Source organism: Pygocentrus nattereri, chromosome 5 (genome assembly GCF_015220715.1).
Source record: "Pygocentrus nattereri isolate fPygNat1 chromosome 5, fPygNat1.pri, whole genome shotgun sequence".
Classification (NCBI taxonomy): Eukaryota; Metazoa; Chordata; class Actinopteri; order Characiformes; family Serrasalmidae; genus Pygocentrus; species Pygocentrus nattereri.
In genome coordinates, this window is record NC_051215.1 from 30,336,873 (window position 1) to 30,361,657 (window position 24,785).

The 24,785-nt window shown below is 38.4% G+C and overlaps 1 protein-coding gene across 1 annotated transcript in view; it reads left to right on the plus strand.

Moving 5' to 3' along the window:
• The first annotated feature begins 2,410 nt into the window (after positions 1 to 2,410).
• epas1b (endothelial PAS domain protein 1b) overlaps positions 2,411 to 24,785 on the plus strand; it is a 60,253-nt gene continuing 37,878 nt past the window's right edge. The window contains exon 1 of the mRNA XM_017690592.2: positions 2,411 to 2,730. Coding sequence (XP_017546081.1) covers positions 2,705 to 2,730 — 26 coding nt within the window. The 5' untranslated portion in view covers positions 2,411 to 2,704. The remainder of the gene's footprint in view (positions 2,731 to 24,785) is intronic.

Here is a 24,785-nt window from a genome sequence, read left to right on the forward strand (position 1 = left end):
CATGTTTTGTTGTGAAGCACATCCTCTATAAGAGGACATTTTAATGCACAATTAGTGTTTATTTGCTGAATTAAACATATTGGCGGGGATTAATATGTGGCAAAAGTTATAGCACATTTTATATTGCATGCTTCAGTTTGTCCCTATATGTTAAACTGGCCAAATAAATAGAAATTGTCCACTAAAATTAGCAGAAAACAAAACATAAGTGTGTTCTCTGAGTATGTGTTAACTTTCATTCACTTAGAAAATCAACAAAAAATGCAATTGGACCAGAGGTGTTCAAACTTTTGCATATGACTGCACACAACTGTGAACAGGTGCTGTTTAGTAATGACCAGTAGGGTCATTTTTTCCCTTTCAAGCCTTTAAAAATATGTCAAAATAAGAATCAAAAGTTTATCCATCTGCAACAAATGTACTCTACTGTATGAGATCATGAAAAACATTCATTGTGGGCTTGTTTTCAAATGTCAAGAGGTCTTGAATAACTGATAAATATTATGCAATACAGACACAGAAGAAGAGGAAGTCTTACAGCGCTCCTTCAGCTTCATGGGTCACGGTGACCGAAAGCCAGCAGTGTAAAGAATTGTGCTTGTCAAGTGTAACCCTTTCAACAGAGGTCTCAAACGTCCCGAGGCGTCAGAAATGTCACACCATCCTCATTTGGTCACCCTTTAACACCCTTGAGTTGAATAATCGGAATTACTTTGTGAAATGTCAGCGCAGACTCAACTCGAAAGCAGATTCAGGGCTAATAAGAGCTGAGGCTTCATATCTCATTGTGAATCAGATAATCTGACCACAGCTGGTTCATGGTGAGCAGAGGGCTACAAAGAGCTGACCTGAGTGTGAACAAAAAACTCACATGACAAGCTGCTCTATTGTCTCTATTGCAGGGCTTCAGCACTGAAATGTGGCATGAATGTGAAATATGTGAGATAACTGTTTGTATCAGAGCTGCCTGACCTGTGCAGGGAGGTTCTTCTTTATGTCTGAGATCAGTATCAGTGCATTGCGAGCTCAGACGTCACCTGTGTCTATTGTAGCTGTTCGTCATTTTTTTGTGGCCAAAGGTGCATCTCACTCACGGTGTGAGCACAACAGCACAGCACCTTCGCTGCAGGGTTCTGGAGTGACCACTGAAAAGGCCGTCCTCTAGTCCTGGAGAGCAGGAGGCCATCAGTTTGGTGATTACTTCTAAAAACAGAGGTTCCAAAATGGCTCTTGGTTGAACATGAGGTTCTATTCTCCTAAAAATGAAGATTCCTTAATGGACCTTGGCTGAACACATGGTACTACACTCAAAAGTTCTCAAGTGGTTCTTGCTTGAACATAAAATTCTACACTCCTAATAATAAAGGTTCTTAAGAGGTTCTTGACTGAACATACAGTTCTACCCTCTTAAAAATAGAGGTTCTTTAATTGGTCCTGGTTAAAATTACAGTGCTACATTCAAAGGTTCTCAAGTGGTTCTTGGTTGAACATAAAGTTCTCTCCTACACTCCTAAAACTAAAGATCCCTAAGAGGTTCTTGACTGAACATACAGTTCTACACTCTTAAAAATAAAGCTTTTTTAACTGCTCTTGGTTGAACATACATTCATTAAAATAAAGGTTCCTGCTTTACTTGGCATATAACATTTACATCATATAGCTTCCTCACATTCAGATATGCTTCTATAAATGGCTCTTTAATCCAGCGAACAGCTCTTTAGGGAGCCAAAAGTGGCTCTTCTATGGTATCATTCCAAAGAAACATGTTTTTGAAGCGTGAGTGGGGGAAAACCTGACTGATTGATACAGAACTCTTACATCATGGGAAGGTTCTGTACACTGTTACAAGGGTTCTCTACACCAGCACAACTCATTTACAAAATATAGGTCATCGATCAAAGGTTTCTCCATGCAGCCAAAAGAGATTCTTCAGAGAATCCTTCACGACAGAGTGCTGTGAACCTGGTGAATCTGGTTTTCTCGAGAAGAGAAATCACCCATCAGTGCTGGACTGAGACCCTCAGGACCATAACTGGGCCCTCCTGACCTGTGGTCAACGTCCCGCCTTGTCAAAGCGCCTGTAAGTTTGCCTTTGGTCATAAGACGGAGACAAGGTCGTGAGGTGTATCTGTCTGGTGTGGTCGGAGGCGTTGGGGGGTGGTGGGGGGTGGGTGGGGGGTGTAGGTATGCGATTCTTCCGTCCACCCTCAGTGGGCTTCAGTCGCGCTCAAGGTTACGCGACCAGGGCGAGAAAGCTGAGAGCTGCGGTGGGCGGGGTAGTGGGCGGGGTCTATAGGTCCGCCATCCAATCACGATGCTCCTGATTGATTGCGCTGTTGGCCCTCGGCCAGCTGAGCGCGGCGCTCGAGACCGCGTGCGCGCGTGCGTCCGTGCGTGCGAGCGAGGTACAAAGTTCTTCCAGACTTTCAGCGCGAGCGGGGAAAGTGCGAGCGCGCTGCCTTCTGGACTGCGCGCGCCTGCAAGCTCGCTGGAGGTTGGCGTAAGCGGCTGTACGATCCTCGGCAGTGTTTCTGAGACTGTATAGCCGGAGCTTTATCTGGTTTTCGCCCCTCAGTCGGACTTTATTCTTCTTCGAGCGCCGAAGTCGAGGCGTCAGATCCTTTATACTGATTCCAAGCGGTGCCTTTAAACCTGTTGATCCCGCCGAGGAACTCCAGCCACGACCGAGCGGAGCTACGCAGAGATGACGGCGGAGAAAGACAAGAAAAGGTGGGCTGCTTTAGGGGCTTTAACCGCTCTGGCCTGCTTGTGGACCGTGTTTAGAGCAGCGCGTTTAGCAGCTGGAGAGCTTTTATCTACTTTTGAGCGATTCGGCTGCGGCAGCACCTGCAATCTTATTCTGCCCTTTAGTATCTCAGCTGCTCTGCTGGGACTGACCTCGACCTGGACCTGGACCTGGACCTGTCTGTCATATCACAGGCAAACAAGCGAGCACCACTTTATCACATTAAATGATTCATCACGTTTTCTGCTGGGATGTTATAGAAGTGATACATGTTTCATTAAAGGCATATTATGGTATCACTGTATAGGAATAATACACATCTCTTAATATAGAGTTTAACAGACATATAATATCTTGTTTCATCTTTTCATGTATTTATCCCATTTTAACCGAGCTGCTGAGGGCCCTGGTTGATCAGGGGCCAGAGTCCAAGTCAGGTTTTGCAAGCACTCTCAGGTTACTGTAAAACAAACTACACTGCTTCTACAGCCTATTAACCCCCAAATATATAGGTTTAGTCTTCCTTCATTGGCTATAATAACCTGTTCTGAGATGCTCTGACAGCGTCCGTCTCAGGTGACACGAGTGGAAGTTACCAATCATGACTTTTCCAACTTTATTTGAGGGATTTGTCATTTTCTCCACTCTATATATTTAATGTCTTCATCTTAGCATGAATTTTAAATAGTTTGAAGTTTTTAATTCTCTTTTAATGTCTGTTCTCTGCTTTTTGTGTAAGTGTAATGTTTGTTCTGTTTCATTTCACACAGTAATGAAACAGAAAACCGAAAGTGGTGTCATCAGAGTTTCTGTTGTTTTTGTGAATTACTGTAGTGCTGGGCTGTGAGAACATTGCAGTGCTCCAGTGTCAGATGGTTGTAGTTGGGAGTGCTGCTGTTGGGAGGCCTGTGGGAATGCTGGAGAGCTGGAGAGAGTTTATTTCGAAGACTTAAGTAGATCAGGTTTGGCCTGCGGAGGGGGAATGTGCCCCTGGGGTAACATCTGGCTTTTGCAGCAATACTCATGGGTTTAGAAGTATTTATAGGAGTTCTGAATTGGCTCTGCTTTGATAATAATAATAATAATAACAATAATATTAATAATAATAATAATAATAATAATATAATAAAGTGTGAAATTAATGTCTTGAATAAATGCATAACAACAAGAATTATACACACACACACACACACACACACACACACACACACATATATATATATATATATATATATATATATATATATATATATATATATATATATATATAAGTATTTACTTTATTATTATTATTATTATTGTTATTATAAACATGTCTTGATGTCTACATTTCTACTTTAATAAAATGTCAGTAAACTGTTTAAACATAACATAATGTGTAAATTAATCAATTCTGTGAATCAAGTCCACATATTCACATTTTCAGTCTTCTTCTTCTACTTCTAATTATTATTATTATTATTATTATTATTATTATAGTTGTTGTTGGTGGTGTGGTGTTGGTGGTGGTGGTGGTGGATCAATATTGTTATGATTTGTGATTGTTGTTTTTGCTGTTATTTGGAGATTGAAAAATGATGAATTAAAACTAGAATCATTCCTTTAAAATGAGTATGAAGTATGAGTACAGGCAGGTAGTAGTCTATTGCTCTTTAGTAGCTCATTAACGGAGCTTTCCTCTTAGTGAGAGTTTCTGAACAGACAGACAGCACATCTCACACTAAAGCTCAATGCTACAGGTTTGCCTGAAAACCCATGCAGTCAAGCAATTTCTAACATAAAATGAGTCAATTTGATTTAATTAATCAAAAGGAAAGATGCACTTCCAGCTCATATTTCACCTCTGACTCTACTACTAATGGCTTTTGATTTTACGCCCATTGACATGTAAGATTGATTGAACATGTGTTCTGAGTATTAGGTAGTAATTTCTTTTTTTTTTGCCCTGGGCCTGTTGAGTGTGGAAGCACTGTAAATCTTGATGACAACAAATTGGTTTGTGAAGGCTATACTTACCAGGTCGTGTGTAAACCTGTCTCCAGCTCTTAAAGGAATGACTGAAAGTTTCAGACTCAGTGTTGTATTGTTTCCTTGCATACTTATGCATATGCGTGTGTGTGTGGTTTAGACTGAGCGCCTAAAAGTCTGCTTCGGCCTCTTCTTCCCTAGCAGCTCTGTGTGTATTATCTGACCAATCAGAGAGAAGCTGAATACAAACAAACATTGGCATAACTGTCAAATGAAGACCAAGTATCTTTAGTATCAGGATATTGCAATTCAGGGGGGAATGCAGACACACTGTTCGACACTTCCTCGAGGGACGGAGGCTGCATTGGGCTCAGTGCGAGCTTATACAACTCACATGACAGCCATCCTGGAACTCCAGAGAGGCCGTCTGGTCTTGAGCGTGAGCTCAGACCTGTGTGAGACTGTGCAGGGTGTCCTGTAAAGTTTGCCTGCATTTGAATTATTATGAGATTCTATCTCTCAGCTATTGTTTACTGTCAATAGAAGAAGGCTGAGCCTATACCGAGCTCACTTTGTCACACATGCTCTCACCAAAGGCCATGTTTCTTAATCACCGTGTCAGTGTCCGTTCTCTGCTGGAGGCTGCACAGTCATTAAGTCACTACAAAACACGTCAGGTTTTATATCAATTACAAGACAGAGATTTTAAGGCTTTCTCTTAGCCTTTATGCATTTCTATGCATTTTTTAACACTGAAATCTGTGAGACTATGCTCTAGTCTATAAGTAACCCCCAAGGGTGGCCCAGGTCAAGTGACATGAAACAGTAAACATAAGTACGCATCCTCTACAGAGAGCACACGTCTGTACATTTTAATGCATTGTTTATTTACTGAATACAACATACTGGGGGAAAAGGCATAAAAATATAGCCTGTGCAACAAAGTTACATCGAAATTGTCTACTACAATTTGCATTAAAATGTCATATTTAAAGGTGAATTCTGCTGATTTTTTTCAAAACTTCTGCAAAATTAGTGGTTGACATGCAAACAAAGTTGTTCAGAGTGGTTTAGAGAAACTTGCTGACTGACTTCATTCCAGCAGTTGTGAACCTACATGTGTCTTCTGGTTTTTATATGGAATTTTGATCACATTGCTAAGTGATATTAGTGATAAGCAGAATAATCATACACCTGAAAAGAAAGTTTTTCTTTGGAACTATTTTGCCTTAAACACCCTGCATGTACCTCGCTGACATCAATGATTGAGTAAACAATATACATTTTAAGACGAACCTTTATTTAAATTATAAAGGAACCAACTATCACGCATCATAGATTTCTATGATTTTTGCTTATAATGCTAGAGGCGTTAAACTCTTCTGATATCTGGTTCCTATCACCACCACTGTGGCTAGTTCTGACTTTATTTTTCTAAAGTGTGGCACATAACAGAACAAACCACTCTGAGTGACTTTGTTTACATATTAACAATGTAATTATGCAGAAATGTGGACATACATTGCCAGGAAAAAGGGTACTGTCCTGGAAAAATGTACTATCCAAAACCAACGGTGATCTCACACGTGTCTTCTGAGTTTTTATATGTGATGTTGATGATGGTAAAATAGTGATAAATCGGGGGGGTTTCTTTGCAGAATGTTTTACCTTCTAATACCCTGTACGTAGCTTTTAGGTGAATCTATTGTAAAACAATATTATAGGCATTAGACAGTGCATTTGTAATGTTTCATGTAATACGTTTTTGTGAGGCAGCTTTCAACTCTTCAGAAGTCTGGTTCCTGCTATAGTGAACATTCTATACAGTGAACAATCTATACAGTTGAGCATTTCACAGAAAACCACTGAATGATTTCACTCACATCGCAACCATTTAATTGTGCAAAAACTTTGATAGAAGACTCCTCTAAGTTGGGTCTCTGTAGAGACTCTTAAAAGTGGAGGTGACTAAAATGGTTCTGGGCTTAGACATAGTTCTCGGAAAAAAAAACATTGATGGGTAGAGAGCCTTTGCATGATGTTAAGGCTCTTTAGACTTAAACGAGATTAATCACACTCACACATCTCATCTTCTTTAACTGTTAAAAGCACAGATAGACAGATAAAAAATGTGTGATTCACTGAGGCAGTGAATCATGTGGCCAGAATTAAAAATCTGTGGCCAGATTAATAGAAACAGAGTTTATTCTATATACAGTGTATTTACAAATAACAAGCAACCAAAAGTCAGTCAGGTGTTGCTTTGAAGAAGAAAATATTAAATATATTAAATATTAAAAACTTGCGTAAATAATAACACTGCTGATGTGGTGACCATGGTGGTCTTCACTGCCAAGCTTGTCTGCCCTGACATCATCTGATTTGGGTTATTTCATTAGATGTAAATGTATTAAATGTAAAATGTGTACAAAAGTTTTGCCACGTTTTATGTTTTATTCTGTTCCAATATGTATTGTAAAACACAGCTCGTCAGATCAGCCTAAAAATTACTTCAGGCAATAACAAGCAATTCAATTAGTTTTACTCGAAGATTACGTTGATTCAAAGAATCATCATTAAAATTGATTTAAGTTGAATTAAACTAGTTAATTTACTTGTTTGTATGTGAAGTAATCGACAAATAAACAGAAATGGTGCTGTAAAATTTGCAGACAAATGGCATATTTAAGTTTGTTCCCTTTAGAGGATGTTAGAAAACTTTAGGCATCGGAACAGCTTAGTTCTGTGTCTGAACAAAAATAGGGTTTGTTAAAAAGGAAGAAGTACGCAAAAAGTGGCCCCTTGGCCCACAGGCTCTGCACTTTTACTGGCCAAAATTTTCACTGAATAATAATCTTTAAGACTTATTGTGGTTCACAGTGTTATGTTATCATTATGGCCATCACAAGTATCAGAGTTTATCGCCGCAGCATAAAGTTTGAATAATCCTGAACTTCACATTGACGTCAGTTGTAAAAATCAGTTGTTTACAGTATGATGCAACCCTCTGTTTGACAATGACATATTCAGATTCGCATTGACCAGCGATTATGGGCCTTTTCTGCTGGATTTGTTTTGGTGCTCCCGAACAATTACGTCAGCCCTCATCTCTACATACACAGGCCCATTGGAGCCCCTGAATTAGAGAAAGAGAAGAAGAGAGAGAGAGGGGCCCAGTTAAACTGGAATAGCTCTGTTAAACTGAGCTGTCCAGTCCACTGGGCAAAAATTGACTCACTGCCCAGGGCTACCAGTGCCAACCTTGCCAGTGTCCTGTCCAAATTCCACCCACGCCACCCTACAGTCTCTCAACCCACACATAGAATCACCGAACCAGAGCCTATAGTACTTATGAGTACTAGGAATGCGTTGTCTTGATGGGATTGTGCACCAATGCACAATACACACACACACACACACACACACACACACACACACCATATATATGTATATATATATATGGGTTCTTTAGGGAAACAAAACCAAAAGTGGTTCTTCTGTGGTGTCATGCAAATAACATTGCTTAGCATGTTGATTTTTAAGAGTGTACGTAAATGTAAAAAAAAGTGTGCAACTATAGTTGTGTGCAAAAGTTTAGGCGCCCCTGGTCAAATGACATTTTTGATGTTTTTCTAAGTGAAAATAAGTGAACATCTTATTTTTCTACAGAGAACACTTCTACATGTTTGAAAGCACATTGGTGCTATTTTGTGAATTTAATTTGGGGGGAACATGTAAAATGTGTACAAAAGTTTTGCCACATTTTATGTTTTATGTTTTATTCTGTTCCAATATGTATTGTAAAACACAGCTCGTCAGATCAGCCTAAAAATTACTTCAGGCAATAACAAGCAATTCAATTAGTTTTACTCGAAGATTACGTTGATTCAAAGAATCATCATTAAAATTGATTTAAGTTGAATTAAACTAGTTAATTTACTTGTTTGTACGTGAAGTAATCGACAAATAAACAGAAATGGTGCTGTAAAATTTGCAGACAAATGGCATATTTAAGTTTGTTCCCTTTAGAGGATGTTAGAAAACTTTAGGCATCGGAACAGCTTAGTTCTGTGTCTGAACAAAAATAGGGTTTGTTAAAAAGGAAGAAGTACGCAAAAAGTGGCCACTTGGCCCACAGGCTCTGCACTTTTACTGGCCAAAATTTTCACTGAATAATAATCTTTAAGACTTATTGTGGTTCACAGTGTTATGTTATCATTATGGCCATCACAAGTATCAGAGTTTATCACTGCAGCATGAAGTTTGAATAATCCTGAACTTCACATTGACATCAGTTGTAAAAATCAGTTGTTTGCAGTATGATGCAACCCTCTGTTTGACAATGACATATTCAGATTCGCATTGACCAGCGATTATGGGCCTTTTCTGCTGGATTTGTTTGAACACCTCTAGTCAAATTACATGCTCTGTTCATTTTCTAAGAAATCATTTTAAATTCATTTTTAATTCACATTTTAATGCATAAATGTTATTTCATGAGTTTAGCATGCAGGGGGAAACATAAAATGTGGCCTGTGCATGAATTTTGTTACATCTTATATTTTATGTTTTATTTTTTCCCATATGTTAAACTTGACAAATGAATACAAATGCTATTCCATCCATCCATCCATCCATTTTCCAAGCCGCTTCTCCGTCAGGGTCGCGGGGGGGTGCTGGAGCCTATCCTACAATTTGAAAGTTAGCATATTTAAGTTTGTTCCCCGTGAAGGACATAACAATACATATCACATCTATATTGTAATATGTTAATAAGAGTATCGAAGATGCTGCTGACACTGATACTTTTTTTTTGCACCACTGGAAGCGTGTGGTATCATGTCTTTGTCTGTATTATAAAAAGTATTGTAGTTGCTATTGTGTAGCTATTGTAAGAAAACCTCTGAAGATTACTTTCCTGCAAAAGGAAAAGGGAAAAACATTGTAACATTTAGTTTACAATGGTGGACCATTTCGGTTGGTATACTCAACATGAAAGACATAAATAAATAAATGGTGAAAAAATAAGTTACATGGTTTGGATATGACAGATGGTGATGCTCCATTTTTGTGTTTATTGTTATTTGTTTATTTATTTAATTTGGCCTTTGTTATTATTCTGGGAAAATGTACACTCAAAACAAAAATGTAGTAAAATGTCACTTGGGTGGTACCCTCAAGGGGTACCTTTAGTCAGGGAACATATGATATTTTCTACGTTGTAGTGACTCCACACCCCATCTCGATTCCAGGCTTTTTTTTATTGTTCTGTTTTAAAACATTAGATTATGAAATGATGCAAATACGAACTTTTCACCTGAAAAACTTAAAGTTCACAACTGGACCTTAAAACCACTGTTGTACCTTTGAGGGTAAATTTGTGTTGTCTGTACCTTGATGAACAAGAAATGTAACTGCACTGAACCTTTATTTCTAACAGTGTATACACTCTCAAAATGAATCTCGTCACACATATAAACTGGCAATAAATAAATTCATCTAAATGCTCACCTAAAACCTCAGCTGTGCTGAGAACAGTTATACTTTCTGTTCCCTCTATCAAAGTTTTAATGGGTAATTAGAGAACAGGTTGTCCTATGGAGTGATCATTGCTGCTAAACAGCGAGCTGGGTCTGCGCTTTTTCTTTCCTTCTTACTGTCATTTAGAGGAATTTCTGATGGACACTCGGGGGCCTTGTGTTGATGTGGGTTGATGTTCTATAGGGGACTGATATGAGAGCTTAGCGCAAAGAACTCCTGAGCCTCTCCCAGCTGTCGGACTTGTCTAAACAAAAATGTGCAGTTTATTGTGACATGATCTCTGGAGAGGGCCTGAATCTAGGCCTCTAAATCCCCACCCTCGGCTAACAGCGGGGGCACAAGGCAGAGCTTTCAGTTCCAGACCTTATTCTCTTTTTCTTATCCCGCTTTCTTTTCGGCCCTCATAAGGTGCGTTGGTCACTCTTGACCAGAACTTTCCTTCGCCTCTCTCAGAAACCTGTCTCCTGGTCTTTCCTGTCCGCCAGCCCCCTGCTTCCTCTGTTTGCAGCGTTGCAGTGCTGCCTCATTCCAGATCTACCAGATAACCTGTTTGCCACTAAATGGTGGAATGTATGGCATATGTGCAGCATATATAAGCGTGAGTAGCTGGACAGTCCTCCCAGTGTCCACAGGTGAATGCCCATTGATGGTCACACTCTACTCAGAGTGGTGTATGGAAACCATCTCTAAAATCTTTCTTCCCATGATTGAGCCAGGTTGCGCCGGCGCTGGCCATGTGAGGGAACATGCTGTTCCAGGAGATCAGAGATTATCCCGGGACGCATTGTTCACTGTTTGTGTTTAGCGAGATGCCAAAATGTCAGGAAAACACCCTATAAGCAAGCAAGGTGGAGGAGCTGGGGAGGATTTGGTTAGGCATTGTGTGGTTCTTGTTGCCTGTCGCTGCTCAGGGGTGGAGCGGTAAAGAGTTTTGGGCAAAAACCAAACCAGAGTGCTGGATTACCAGTCTGTTTCACAAGGTGAGGCAACTGCAATTGAGAAATATATATATATATATATATGTACACACAGGGTGAGTCAAAAGTCACAGGACACCGTTTTACTTTATTTTATTTTTTATTTTATTATCGACTTTTATCTCTGGGACCATCTTAAACAAATTATGTATGCTGAGAAAATCTGCAACAAACACCACCATTAGCACCGTATCATAGAGGCTTGTGACAGCATAAAAAGTAAAATCAAATAAAACGGTGTTGTGTGACTTTTGATATATATATTTGATATATATATATATATATCTCACACACACACACACACACACACACACACACACACACACACACACACACACACATATGTATATGTATGTGTATGTATATATGTATGTGTGTGTGTGTGTAGTGTGTGTGTGTATGTATGTATGTATGTATATATATATATATATATATATATATATATATATAATATCTTGCGCATGATCTATACACCTTGAAACATAATCAATTTATTTATTTCTCAATCATATCCCCCTGAAACATGCAGAGAATTTGCATTGGAAGTGCTAATACTAAACGTACGTCTGCTTGCAAGTACAAAATGAAACATTTAAATATTCCTTTGAATTTGGTGACAAGTTATTGTTGTGCATAAAGTCATATGTTGTGGAAAGAAAAAAAATCCTTTACATTTTCATCACGGGGGGAGGCAACAGTGAATTTAGACAAGAATGGACTTGGTGTTTCGCCGAACCCTCCCAGCCTGTGCACATGACTGGTCGATTGATTCAGTTTTGCGGATTTTGAACACAATCCCTTAACTGATGTTGTCATGCTGCCGCATAGGTCCGGCTGGTAGCGTGGCACCTCTTGACACAACTGCTGGCTTTGTTCACAAACACCGGGGGCCTGAGGGGGCTTGTTGCGTCTGGCTGCTGTGTAACCCAAAGCACGGCACTGCTTGTTATGAAAATAGTTGTGTGGCATAAAAGCAGATGGCTGTGGTCATGCTGGACTGTACCTGAGGCTATGCAGAGACATCAGCTCTGCACTGACACCTTGATTAAAAAGCCACACACAGTGGAGACGGGGAGGTTAGCAATATTGTGATCTGTCACTGAGGCAGACCGTGTGGGGAATAGGCTGCATTAAGTGGGGCCTTTATGATATTATGTGTTTGTGCAAGGTCTGTACGTGGCCTTGCCTCCTAAGAAAGTCCTTGTCTCGTTTTAGGTCAGGAGTTTTAAAAAATAATTCCAGACCTCATGCTAGGTGCTCATGATAGGTGTTCATGCTAAATGTTTTATGCTTCATCACTGCATCACAGCTAACTAGCTAGCAATAGCTTTTGTAAATGCAATATATAACATAATTCATGGTGTTATTTCCAAATATAACACAGGAACTGAGCCCACATTGTGCTGAATAGTTGCATTAGTCTTAATAAGTTGTTATCAGAGAGCACTTACTAGCTAGCACTGCACCGATACGATACTTTGGATCGGATCGGCACCAATGTTGACCTTTCTAAACAAACTGGACATCAGCCAGACGTGTCCCATACACATTTGAGCCGCAGTTGCTCCTCACCTGAAAGGCAGTATTCCCAATTGTGATGAATATAAAAACACTATGTTTTTATTAACGGAACAGTGTAATACATGTAATATGAATGACATGAATGATCACATTACAGGCCAACTTAGTAGTGTAAGGAAATCAAATTAGCCTGAAATCTGTGATTGTTTCTCAATGCTGCTGTGTGTCAGAACAAAAGCCCGATGCAACTTTTCTCCTTACTGTATCAGTTTCACCAGAGAAAAATGATTTCATATGTTTGCATTTTTATCAATTTCATGTAGGCTGGAAAAAATTGAATAATGTGGTTAAATAGCAAAATTGCTTCATTTTAAAAATCTAAAAAATGTAATTGTCAGCTAACAAGACAAGTAACATGACTCATGCTGACTAATAACAAACATGACTGCAATTTGGAGGTATTTTATGCTTGACACAGCTGCTGGTAGCACGGCATCTGCAAGGGTTAAACTCGCATTTTCTTTGAATGTTTAGAGCTTATAACTTATAATTACCATTTATTTTACCGTTACATTATCCAGAAGCATATTAATAATGACAATTTTTTGTAATACTTAATTATTGTTTTTCATTCTTATTTATTAGCGTTTTGTTACTCCTTTGCTCTACTTATAGCCTCATGTCACACTATGACATACATAATTTTTAAATACATTTAAATAAAATTTAAAAAGCACTGACATTGAATTGGTACTCAGTATCAACTGATACACAGAGTTTAGGTGTCAGAATCGGTATCAGAAGAGAAAAACTGGGATTGGTGCATCTCTAGCACTCACCTGCTGCACTCTCCTCAAAATCTGCATTTAGCTATTATCTCAAATACCACCGTGCTCACAACAGCAGCGGTAGGCTGTGCATCGTTTAAATTACTCCTTTAGGGAAAACCATGTACCATAAGAGGCCATGCTAATTTGTGAAATGTTGTTAGCAATGATGTCATGTAGCTATAACCATAAGGTTGTGGGTTCAAAATGCTGTGTGAAGTTAAAATTAGCAAAGTGTCAGAGATCTGCATGTTCTATCAGCCTTTATCTTAAACTGCGCTTTAGCCATTGTGGTCTTGATTAAGATATGAATTCCCAAAGTGAAAAGATGATGCAATGGGATTTTTCTGTGCATGAGACTTGAAAGAGTCCTTTAGTAGGAGGTAGAACCCTTCACTGGTAGTTCTTTCATGCATACGTACCCTGAAACTATGTTTTTGCAAGAAGAAGTATTCCCCTTCAGGTACAAGATGAGAAGACCCAGAAATATTTGGCCTGAATTATGTACAGACCAACTGAATTCAGCAACAATAACTGATTAGAATCTTCCAAATATTAAGCTGTACTTTATATTTTATTTGTGCAGAAGATTTAAAAGTATCAAGTTGACACCTAAATTTAGTGATAGCAACGCAGGATTGACTAACTCTGAGACATGGATCTGGGCACTCGTTGTTGAACCTGTGTTTCTAGTACAGCTCCTTTGTGTTTCTCTTATAGCTCATCTTACTCAGCACGTTGTTCATTCAACCATATAACCTTTAATATTTGTGTGACATGTTTGCATGCATGAGCCTTTCAAAAGCAGAGAAAGCAAAGACTTTCTTTTCAACGAAACAGTTTCAGACTGACAGGATGTTATCAGCCCGTGACAGAGGACGAAATGTCCCAGAACTTCAGCAATGTTAACAGCTCAGGTTTGGAAATGTTTCTGGAGTATGCCAGCTTTGTCAATGTTTGTCAAGTTTTTTTTGGTATACTGTTTGTAAGGCATATGAAATATGCTGGTCAGTTTAAGATGTACATTTTGATAGGTGAGGTGAGGCAAAACAAGTTTATTTATATAGCACCTTTAATATACTGCCGTCATTCACGTTACTTTACAAATGAAAAAATAAAAAAGATCATTCAAATTAAAGGTAATAAAGTGTAGGATGTATAGATCAAAAAGAGAAGAAATTGAACTTTAAATTAAAAATCATGTTAAAAATGAAATGAAGATAATAGAGTTACGTTGCCATTAAAAGAGAGAAGTGCAGTAGAGCTATCAGCGTTCTAAACTGAGCTGAAAGCTGCTCAAATAGGAACATTTCAGCCCAGATTTCAAAGTGTCCAGCGTCAGGGCTCTGGTAATGCTCTCTGTCAACTGGGTCCATTTAAGAGCGACTTGATAGATAAATGCTGCCTCTCTCAGTTGGTAGTGCAAAGCCACATTTTTGCTGGTGTTATCCGCTGATAATATTTGTATAAGATTCAGTGAGATGTGCACCATTTTTATAAATCTTGATTTATTACATGAGGAGTTCCAATTAGAAAGAATGTGTACAAGCTACAATCCCAGAGTTCTGCCACACTTTGGATTTCTTCCTATGATTTCTCAGTTCTTAATTTCCTTTATTACAGCCAAGGGTGAAAAGTAATCATTGCCCTTCATTAATGTGCTTAAGTATTATTTTAGAAGATTTGAAACTTAAGTATTCATTGAAATTACTTCAATATCATTGAAGTAATGATAAAAAAGTAAGATAAAAGTTTACTTACATTTTTGTCCAATCTTCAATGTGCTTTTTCTAAAAATAAATAAATAAATAAATAATACTACTACTACTACTACTAATAATAATAATAATAATAATAATAATAATAATTAAGGACAATTCTAAGACGTTTTGTGTTCTAGTGCATTTGAATTGATCATTTTAAATAAAAACATCAAAATTCATTTTACAGCTAGATGAAATGAAACTGTTCATTAATCTTGTGTAAGGACCGGTATTGCTCATTATTTACTGCATCACACTGAAAAAAAATGGTTTGTCGGCTTAATTTCATGTAATAACAAGCAGTTGAACTAGTTTTATTCAACTTAAACAAATACTTTGATTAAAACATTGGTTCATTCCTTTTATATGATTGTATAAAAAAACGTAGTTATTACCACATGAAGTATATTTTTAGGTTGAACTGACGCTAATGAAACATTAATTTCTTGATATGTACTTTTTACTTTTATGTACGTAAGTATATTTAAATGTAGATCATTTCTGCTGACTTTCACTCAAGTCTATTTTTTCTTCCATGCTTCTACTTTTGATGAAAAAAAGATTTAGACACATTACTCATACGTTCACTAAAGTACAGTTTCTCTGTACTTTTCCCACCCCTGATTATACTTGATGCGAAACATGCTTCTGTGACTCTGCGTTAGCTTTCAGTTTCTGGGCAATGTGGAGTGCACTTTAAGTAGTGGACCACCGTGGAAACACTGCTGTTGAGTAAGGCTTATTATTAATTTTGGATTGCATTGAGTTTCTTCACACCGCTCTCATCATAAATAATGAATATTAGGCAAAGATTGTAGTTATTGTTCCTTTAAAGTATGGAACGGTATGTGAGGTATGCAATCTGTATGGCCCATTTAAAAAGCAACCTTTCCTCTGGTTCTGCGCCATTAGTAAATGGCTTGAAAATGTGCGTTCCCGGGTCTGGTTTGGTTTCATAAGATAGGGTTCAGGTGAAGGTTTCATGACACACTTAATGCTAGTGAGAGAAGAGCTTATATGTATTGGGCTTTGTACACCGATATTGGCCGTGAAGGATTACCAAGCAAGTCTAAAGCTGCCCAGTGTTCTTATTTCTCTGTGACAGTAGGCTATTGAAAGGAGTGTCAGTGGAAACAGTCTAAATGGGGTAAATAATGCTCTGATGATAGCCTTGATACTACAGGTAATCCCACTGTTCTGTGTTTACATCATGGCTTGGTTAAAGGCTTGGCTAAAGCTTTTTTTTTTCCCTTACGTTATTTTTACATGGCTTTACTTTAATACACCCATTGTGTAGGGATGTTACCTTTGTCAGGCACATATTAATCCCCAAAACAAAGAAACATTCACTAGTTAATGTTTGTTTGCCCTCATGGCAGTTAGTGTGGACCTTTATATGATAAGTCTCAATTTCTGGCTTATTTGCATTTTTTATGCATATACACTTATGTCCAGAAATTTGATATAATTTTTGCAATATTTTATGTTTTTTGTTGCTTTTAAAAAAATGTTAAAGTCTGCATCATGTTCTTATTTTCACTTAGAAAATCAGAAAAAAAAACATATGTACCTATATGATCATCATAAAACTATCCATAAATCCAAGCATGAATCCCTACAAATTACCCAGGTACAGTAAATGTTTTTCAGCTTAGAAGCAGTTGTACAAGAGTTTGCATAAATTAATGGCCTCAACTAAAATTGGTATTGTCCACTGTATTGATGCACATGCTTAAACAGAAACTTGGATGAAGGAATCCATTGTAATCAAGGTTTCTGTATGACAGTGTCCTCTTACAGCACTGAAAGATTGTTTCTAGTAAGCTGTGGTTTCATGTAGCACTTCCACAGCGCTAAGCACTGAATGCGGTCAGAGGCAGTGTGTTGATGTTGTGTACGCTGAAGGTCAGTTGAGAGTTCCTGGAGTACTCCAGCCAGCTCAGGACTAACATGGCAGAGGGGACATGGGCTTAATTTAGTCGGCTTCGTGCAGAGAAACTGACCTGCTGCACAGTCATGAGGCCACATGCCCATCTCCGTGTGCCTGAATACGCCAGGACTGCTTAGTCTGTTTGTCTTCGTTTGTACTTTCAGTTTATGCCAATCTATGCAAATGTATTGTGCCAGTGCCTTGCGTGCAAAGCTGCTGAACCACCTGTTCCCTCCACCTGCTAAACAGTGTTCAAACTCAGTCACCGGGTCAAAGGTCAGCTGATGTTATCTAGCTCTTTCCTCTTCAGCTTAAACAGCGTGGCATCAAGAGGCCCATATCTCATTCTTGAAACTGACATAGCTTGCATTTTGCCATGACATGCTGACATCTTTCACTCACCTGCAAAATAGCTTAAATTCTCAGAAATGGTTCAATTGGTGCTGAACTGAAGTCTAAAAACAGGCCAGAAAGGATGACTGTGACTTAGGATAATACTTTTGGCACATGGCCTGGCTGACATCTAGTAAAGTTCAGGTTACAGTTTAACAATGGTCATAACAAAAGTATAGTATTTACAAGATTACAACACAATGCAAATACACGGCCCTGTTCAAGTTCAGCTGGCATCGCTTCCCAGGGTTGTGTTGCTCAATGTAATTCAAAAGACATTTGATTGATGTGTGATGTGGCGATAGTGATTGGTGTGGAAACAGTTGCTCTCTAGAAAACAGCTCTTAGTTTCAGTCATCTCCACTGGCATCTACTCATGTGTTCTATCACCAAGGCACCAGATGTGTTCCACAGATAGCTCTGATATGCTTGCAATCTTTCAGCCACTGATAGTGAGGAGACGCTCATGTGTTTTTTCTGGATGCTGAAAAAAGAAGCACATCTGAATCAAGTAAATTCGATGCATCACTGTTTTCAATGTAGCTGCCTGTAATTATGGCTGTGCTGCACCCTCTGCTGTGTCATCTATGCACAAAGAGTGCTGTCAAAGAATGTTGATGGAGTTGGCAGAGATGATGGGTTAATACTTCAAAACAACTCTATGAAAGGAGTGCACTGTGTCCCTTTTAGGGTTGTTGTGTTGCTGCATGACCTTTCCTTTAATATTATTGCATGTCGGGGAAAAAAAAAACTTTTTTATATTTTTTTTTAAATATTTTTTTATCTATTTCATTTGAACAAACAAGCGGCCCTTTACATTGTGTGAGAACATTGTACTGAACAGACAAACAGAAATGCTCCAGAGTAGCCAGGAAGAAAATCTGGTTACATTAACTTGGATTAAATGTTAAGAACATCTTTTTCTTCTCCTGTAAAGTCACCATTTTGGAGCTCCATTTGATGGGGCAGCAAGGAAACACTGAGAATCAAGGTCTGCTGATAATGTAACTCAGGATAAAGGTTATTAGAATGAAGTGAACTTGAGCAGTGTGATAAATGTGAGTCATTGCTGGTCAAGGTGCGAACTACCTTTTGCACTTTTGTGATTCATTATTACCTCAACGAGTGTTTGACTCATGAGAGAAATGGAAAAAGGGATTAACCTGCTTAATTTTGTTCCTGAAAAATAATCAGCCAAATAGTCTCTTGAGCAATACAGTTTACATTGATACATTAAGATAATCCATTAGGATGAATAACAAACACTCATATGAGTTTTGGCTGATTGTAGGCCTCACTTTCACTCCCTCACACTCACTTTTCTGGTTCTTCTCAACAGAATATCTTAAGGGATGATGTGTCAGTTGAAAAAAAAAATCCTCTGAAATATTTCATGCTACATTTTGTGCTTTTATTGTTATTCAGTGGCCTTTCTGTGATTTCTGTAGGTAGTAAACATACTTTGATCTTTGGTCTGAAAAAGAATGGTGCAAACAAGGTTCTTTGCACGATGCCACAGAAGTACCACTATTAGTTCCTTAGTGGATGAAGAATTATTTTAGTAAATGTGTACAGAGGAAGTTTGAACAACCTCCATATAATGTAAAGGTTCTAGAAATAACCCTTAGATTCAAATAAACCCTTTATATTATGTGATGGTTCTTTGGATCTTTAAAAGGTTCTTCACACTCACATATCTCTTTTTTCTAAACACGGTTCCTTTAGGAAAGCAGCTTTCTTTAAAAGAGGAATTCAGTTTTTCAGCATAGATTTCAAAATTTGTGCATAGTTAAATGGCTGCGACATAAACAAAGTCATTCAGAGTGGGTAGATGTGAAATGGTTCATTGTAGAGAAACTTACAGGCTCAGATTTTTTTTACAGCGGTGGTGATAGGAACCAGGGGTCACAATGTCTACAACACAAATATAGCCATTTTATTTACTATCCAAAACAAACAGGGAACCTACGTTCATGTTTTTTTTGTAATGTTGTTAATGATATTTTAGGAATAAATACATTTTCTTTAGGTACATTTTCACTTTGTGTTAACTTTCTTTTAAGCTCTAGAGATGTCTGGTTCCTATTCCCACCACTGTGAACAAGTTACCTCACATGGTTATGAATATGCTGCCTGATGCCTTGTTGATGCTGCGTTGTTTTACAGTAGTTTTAAGGTAAACTTTTGTATAAAATGCATTTTTAAAAAGTCATTATTATTAGTACCAGAGAGGCATATGGTGTTCAGATTTAACAATATTTTACCATCATTAACATGGTATCATTAACATGGTAACATCATTAAAGCTCAGATGACGTGTAGGTTCATCATGACCCCTGGCTCCCATCACCACCACTGGAAAGAAATCTGAGTTGGTATGTTTCTCTGCCATGGGCCATTTCATGTTAGACTACTCTGAATGACTTTGACTTTAGTCTCAATGACTTAATACAGAATAAAATGTTTTGCAACTTGAGCGTGTGGCTTTAGAATGAATAGTTTAATTGATCTGCTGATGACAAAGATGAGTGCTATCACTGTTGTAGCTGTTCAGCAGGTCAATTAATATATGTATCGTGTACTATTTTATGGAAGACGTCCTGAGCAGAGTACAGTTGTTTTCTGTGCTGTAGAAAATAATCATATCTCTGTGGTTTATAGTATTCCAGCAGTCATACAATTACATACAATTTTTTCTTGTAATCTGTATGTTAGCAATAGGAAAATCAAGCTATAATATCTCAATATTTTGCATGAAATAAAAGAATATCAACATGTTATATCTAATCACTAAGATTTAATGCATATAAACTCCGCTGATAGACCACAAGATGCAGCCAGGGAGTTTTTACCAGTTGTGGTTCAAGAGCATAGTGGGTAATACCATCTTCCTGTACACAGGAGAGTCTTCCAAAGTAGAAAAAAATATATATTTTGATTAAATAATTTACAGTCACAAATAATAAAACGCAATGTATAAATATATATTGCTGTTGTCTGAAAAACACCTTGAATCTCCATTTTTGACGTTTTTCAGTTTTTGACATCATTATCCTTTATGTTGTAGGTAAATTTCATGATGAACAGATGAAAGAAATGACACAAAATGACTTGAAAAAGATCACTACAGAAACTTTGCCTTTGCTGATGAATGAGTGGAATGTGATGGAGACCATTGCTGAACTTTTTCTCCTTTGTTTTTTTACTACTTAACTTTATTCTAGTGTTGTATAGACACCTGAGTGATAATAGATGTTAATAGGCTCAGATGCTATTGTTGATTCAGGGTTTTTAATATGTATTATCTGCAAGACTGAAAGTCTTTTGGGTAAAGATCATATAGCGCTAAAGCTCCATGAATAATGTCATCGAGCACAGAAAGAAGCTATTAACTTTTTTCTACTTTATCTACTTCTAGATTAGTCGTGATCTCTTAAGGTGAGCAGACTGATAGCTCTTATGGTGAGTAGACATGAGTGGTTTGGTTTGACTGGTTGTGGTAACAAGCTTGTGACAGACAATCAAGCTAACATTGCTGTGATATCAAAAGTGCAGTACCACAAGCTTTGTTTCAGCTTCTTCCTAGTTTGTTGTCTGCTCTGTGGTCTCGTTGAGCGGCTTCACAGACCCAGTAGACATCCGTGTCTGCATGAGCGGGTTTAGGGAGTGCATCAAAGGGTTGATGCCCTAAGCGTGTGCTGAACCTCTATTGTTTCATATCCTGCTGTCTCCACAGGGACTGTACTGGGACAATAGGGCAGACGGTCCCACCAGTGGCAAAAGTAGTACAAGCTTCATTCACTGAGCAGAAAGAGGGCTTAAGGAGTGAAGGAGTAATATGTAGAGCCGGATGACAAGAACTTTTCCACTGTTCAGAATAGGTTGCTAAGGACCTTTTCACCAATAATAACAGATTGATAAGGATGTTTTCACTAGGGGGAACAAGCTACATATGGCTTTCACTAGTGAGAACAGGCTGTAAGAAACATTTCCCTGGTGAGATCTGACTTTTTTACTTGGAGGCAGACTGCTAAGACGTTTTTCACTAGTGAGATGTGATTGTCAAAAACATTTTCACTACTGAGAACAGGCTGCTAAGGACTTTTCACTAGTGAGAATAGGCTGCTAAGGGTATTTCACTACTGAAACTGATTGCTAACTACTTGTTTTGGTAGTGAGAAGAGGCTGCTAAGGACTTTTCCCCACTAAGAACAGGCTACTCATGGCATTTCACTAGTGGAACTGATTACAAACTACTTTTTCACTAGGGAAAACAAGCTGCTAAGGACTTTTTACCAGTTAGAACAGGCTGCTAAGGGCAATTTACTAGTGAAACTAATTGCTAACTACTTTTTAATTAGTGAGAACAAGCTGTTAAGGACTTTTTCACCAGTTAGAACAGGCTGCTAAGTGCATTTCACTAGTGAAACGGATCGCAAACTATTTTTTCACTAGGGAAAGCAGGCTGCTAAGGACTTTTCACCAGTGATAGCAGGCTGCTAAGTGCATTTCACTAGTAAAACCGATTGCTAACTACTTTTTCACTAGGGTGAGCAGACTGCTAAGGACTTTTTACTAGGGAGTACAGGCTACAAGTGAGTTTTCCTCTAGGGAGAACTGGCTGCTAAGTTGTTTTTCACTAGACGAACAAGCTTATAAATAGCTGCTACATAGCTTCATGAAGCCATCCTGTATTTCACAAACTCATTTTGTTTCTTTCAGTTTCAGGATGACCCTTCATTGTCTCAGACCAATAGACCATACTGATACTGTCAATGAGCACAGAACAAAATGCTCATTAATTATTTGTTCTCAAGTTGATGCAATGGTGCTTCTTGTCATCACCGACAATGCAACCACCCCCACATGTTTCCAAAGAAATTGGGTTAATCTAGACAAAGAGTGAGAGGAGAAAAATATGAAAAGAAAGTGAAGAAAATGACATTATTTATGAAACCCAGAGTGTTTTCCTGAAGGATTTTACAGAGGAAATCTGCTATATCTTAAGGGTGTTCAGTTCTCCATGGGTAAACTCAGGCCTTGTTTCACTTGTTTCCTCTTTCCTGTTACACATAAAACCACAGCTTATGATGGACCAGTGAAGACAATGTTAGGTATATTAGGTGTTAGGCTGAGGAGTGGACTTTAATCTGAGGAGACAAATCTAACATCTCATTTACTCCAGTACTGGTCCTACTCAGTTACTCCAGTCCTGTTGTTTGTGGCGCTACAACCTTTTTTGTGTGGTGATGCAACTTTTGGGCCTTGTTCCTTCCTCTCCTGCAGGTTTTTTGGACCAAGGGCAGGAAAAGAGAAAGGCGGCAACGGCTCCTTTTAGAACACAGCCTCCTTGACGTGGTTCCAACTCAGACGGTCTCCGTGGAAACCAGATCAGCACCTTTTTATTTGCTTGTAAATAGGACAAGAGGAAGGCGGGATGTGGGTGGTGTTTCTGTTAATGCTGGCAAATCAGGGACTCTATTGTGGGGGGTAAATTGGATGTCATTGCTTGTGACCTGGCTGAAGACCAAAATGTTAGGCCACCACTGATAATCTGCCACTGGTTTTGCGTTGTAAAAGAGATGTCAAGGAGAGCTTGAGTCCCTCACCATGTTTTTCCTTTACTCAGTGGTTGGGATGCTGCAATTAACCTTGCATTAGCTGCTTTAAGTGAACTTCTTCGCAGGCTGTTTGATATGTAACCTGAAATATGCCATGTTCACACACACACACAAGCCTGCTGATTTGCTAAAAGTAAACATGGTCCTTTACTCTGAGCGAAGCTAAAAGGAGTTAAGTGTTTTTGGTGGCTGTTTTTGCACTGTGAAGGGTGTAAGTGGAGGTCGGCTTGTGGTGCTTCTTGGCAACAGGTGATTGTTTTCATTAGTAGTTGCTGAGAGTGAAAACCCGTTTTGGTTAAGCTTCTGCATGTGCGTGCCCATTCTTCTGCCTGTGTGTACACTCTGTATGTGCATGTGTGTAAGGGAGTAGGTGTTATAAGAGGCTGTGGCATGCCACAGTTACAGGGCATTTAAAGATATCCGTCAGCACTTGCCATGCTTCTCACCCTATCAGGTGACCACAAACCACAGCTCTTGGCAAGCAAAATTACGTCTTTTTAGCTTTTTTCTTATCCATAATGAAATCTTTTCTTGATTCTGTATATCTGTATATCTTATGTAGAGCAGAAGAAATAATGTTGGCAAGTGAAATCATGTTAAATGTAGTTATTTCTCATTCTGAGACTGTGGTAAGAATATCATAAGGTTATTTAACTTATTTCCACATGTTCTTTTTACTTGGTTTGTGATTTTATCTAATGAAATTGTTCCATTGGCAGAATTTTGTTTGTTTTAAGAAAAAATGCTTCAAACAAAAATCGTTATCTGCCAATGCAGCAAAATATTTCACTAGATAAAATTAAGAAATTAGTAAAATCATGTAAGTAAAAAGCATAGAAATAGGTTTAGTAAATTTATAATTTTCTTGAAGTTTTAAATCTTAAATGTTAGATATATTGACTAGATTCACATGTCAGAATATCACTTCGTACACTGTAACTTATTTAGCTTATTTATATCCTAAAATAGTTTCTCAGCTACGTTGAGCCTTTTAAGGGCTGGTAGAGCATCAGCATATATTGGCCCTTTACTAACCAAAGTATATCATTATGCCTGTGAGTGCATCTTGTCAGGATCGTTCTGCAAGTTGAAGTGGCTCACTTCCTGCTGAAGCACAGAAAAAAGCTACAGTTTAAAAGCTGAATTTGGAAAATTATAAACGATAAATAAAAAGATTGCATTGTCGTGTTCAAAGGAATGAGACTGGTATTTGAGGCTGTTTTCATTGGCTGAGGGTTCTCTGATGGACACATAGTTATTTGAGGTTAAAGGGCATTTATTGGTGTATATCTCTGCTCTTGTGAGTGTGTGTTGACCACCTGCAGGACACTGGCTCTCTCTCCTCTGGCTGAGGTTTTGGGCTTGGCCTGGTTTGGCACTGAGACAGTATCTGAGTTGAATGTGAAATAGGAGCGATTATCCTGCCATCTGGCTATCAGATGCTCAAAGAGGCCGCTATGTTCCGAAGTCGAATAAACAAACACTGTTTGATTAAGTG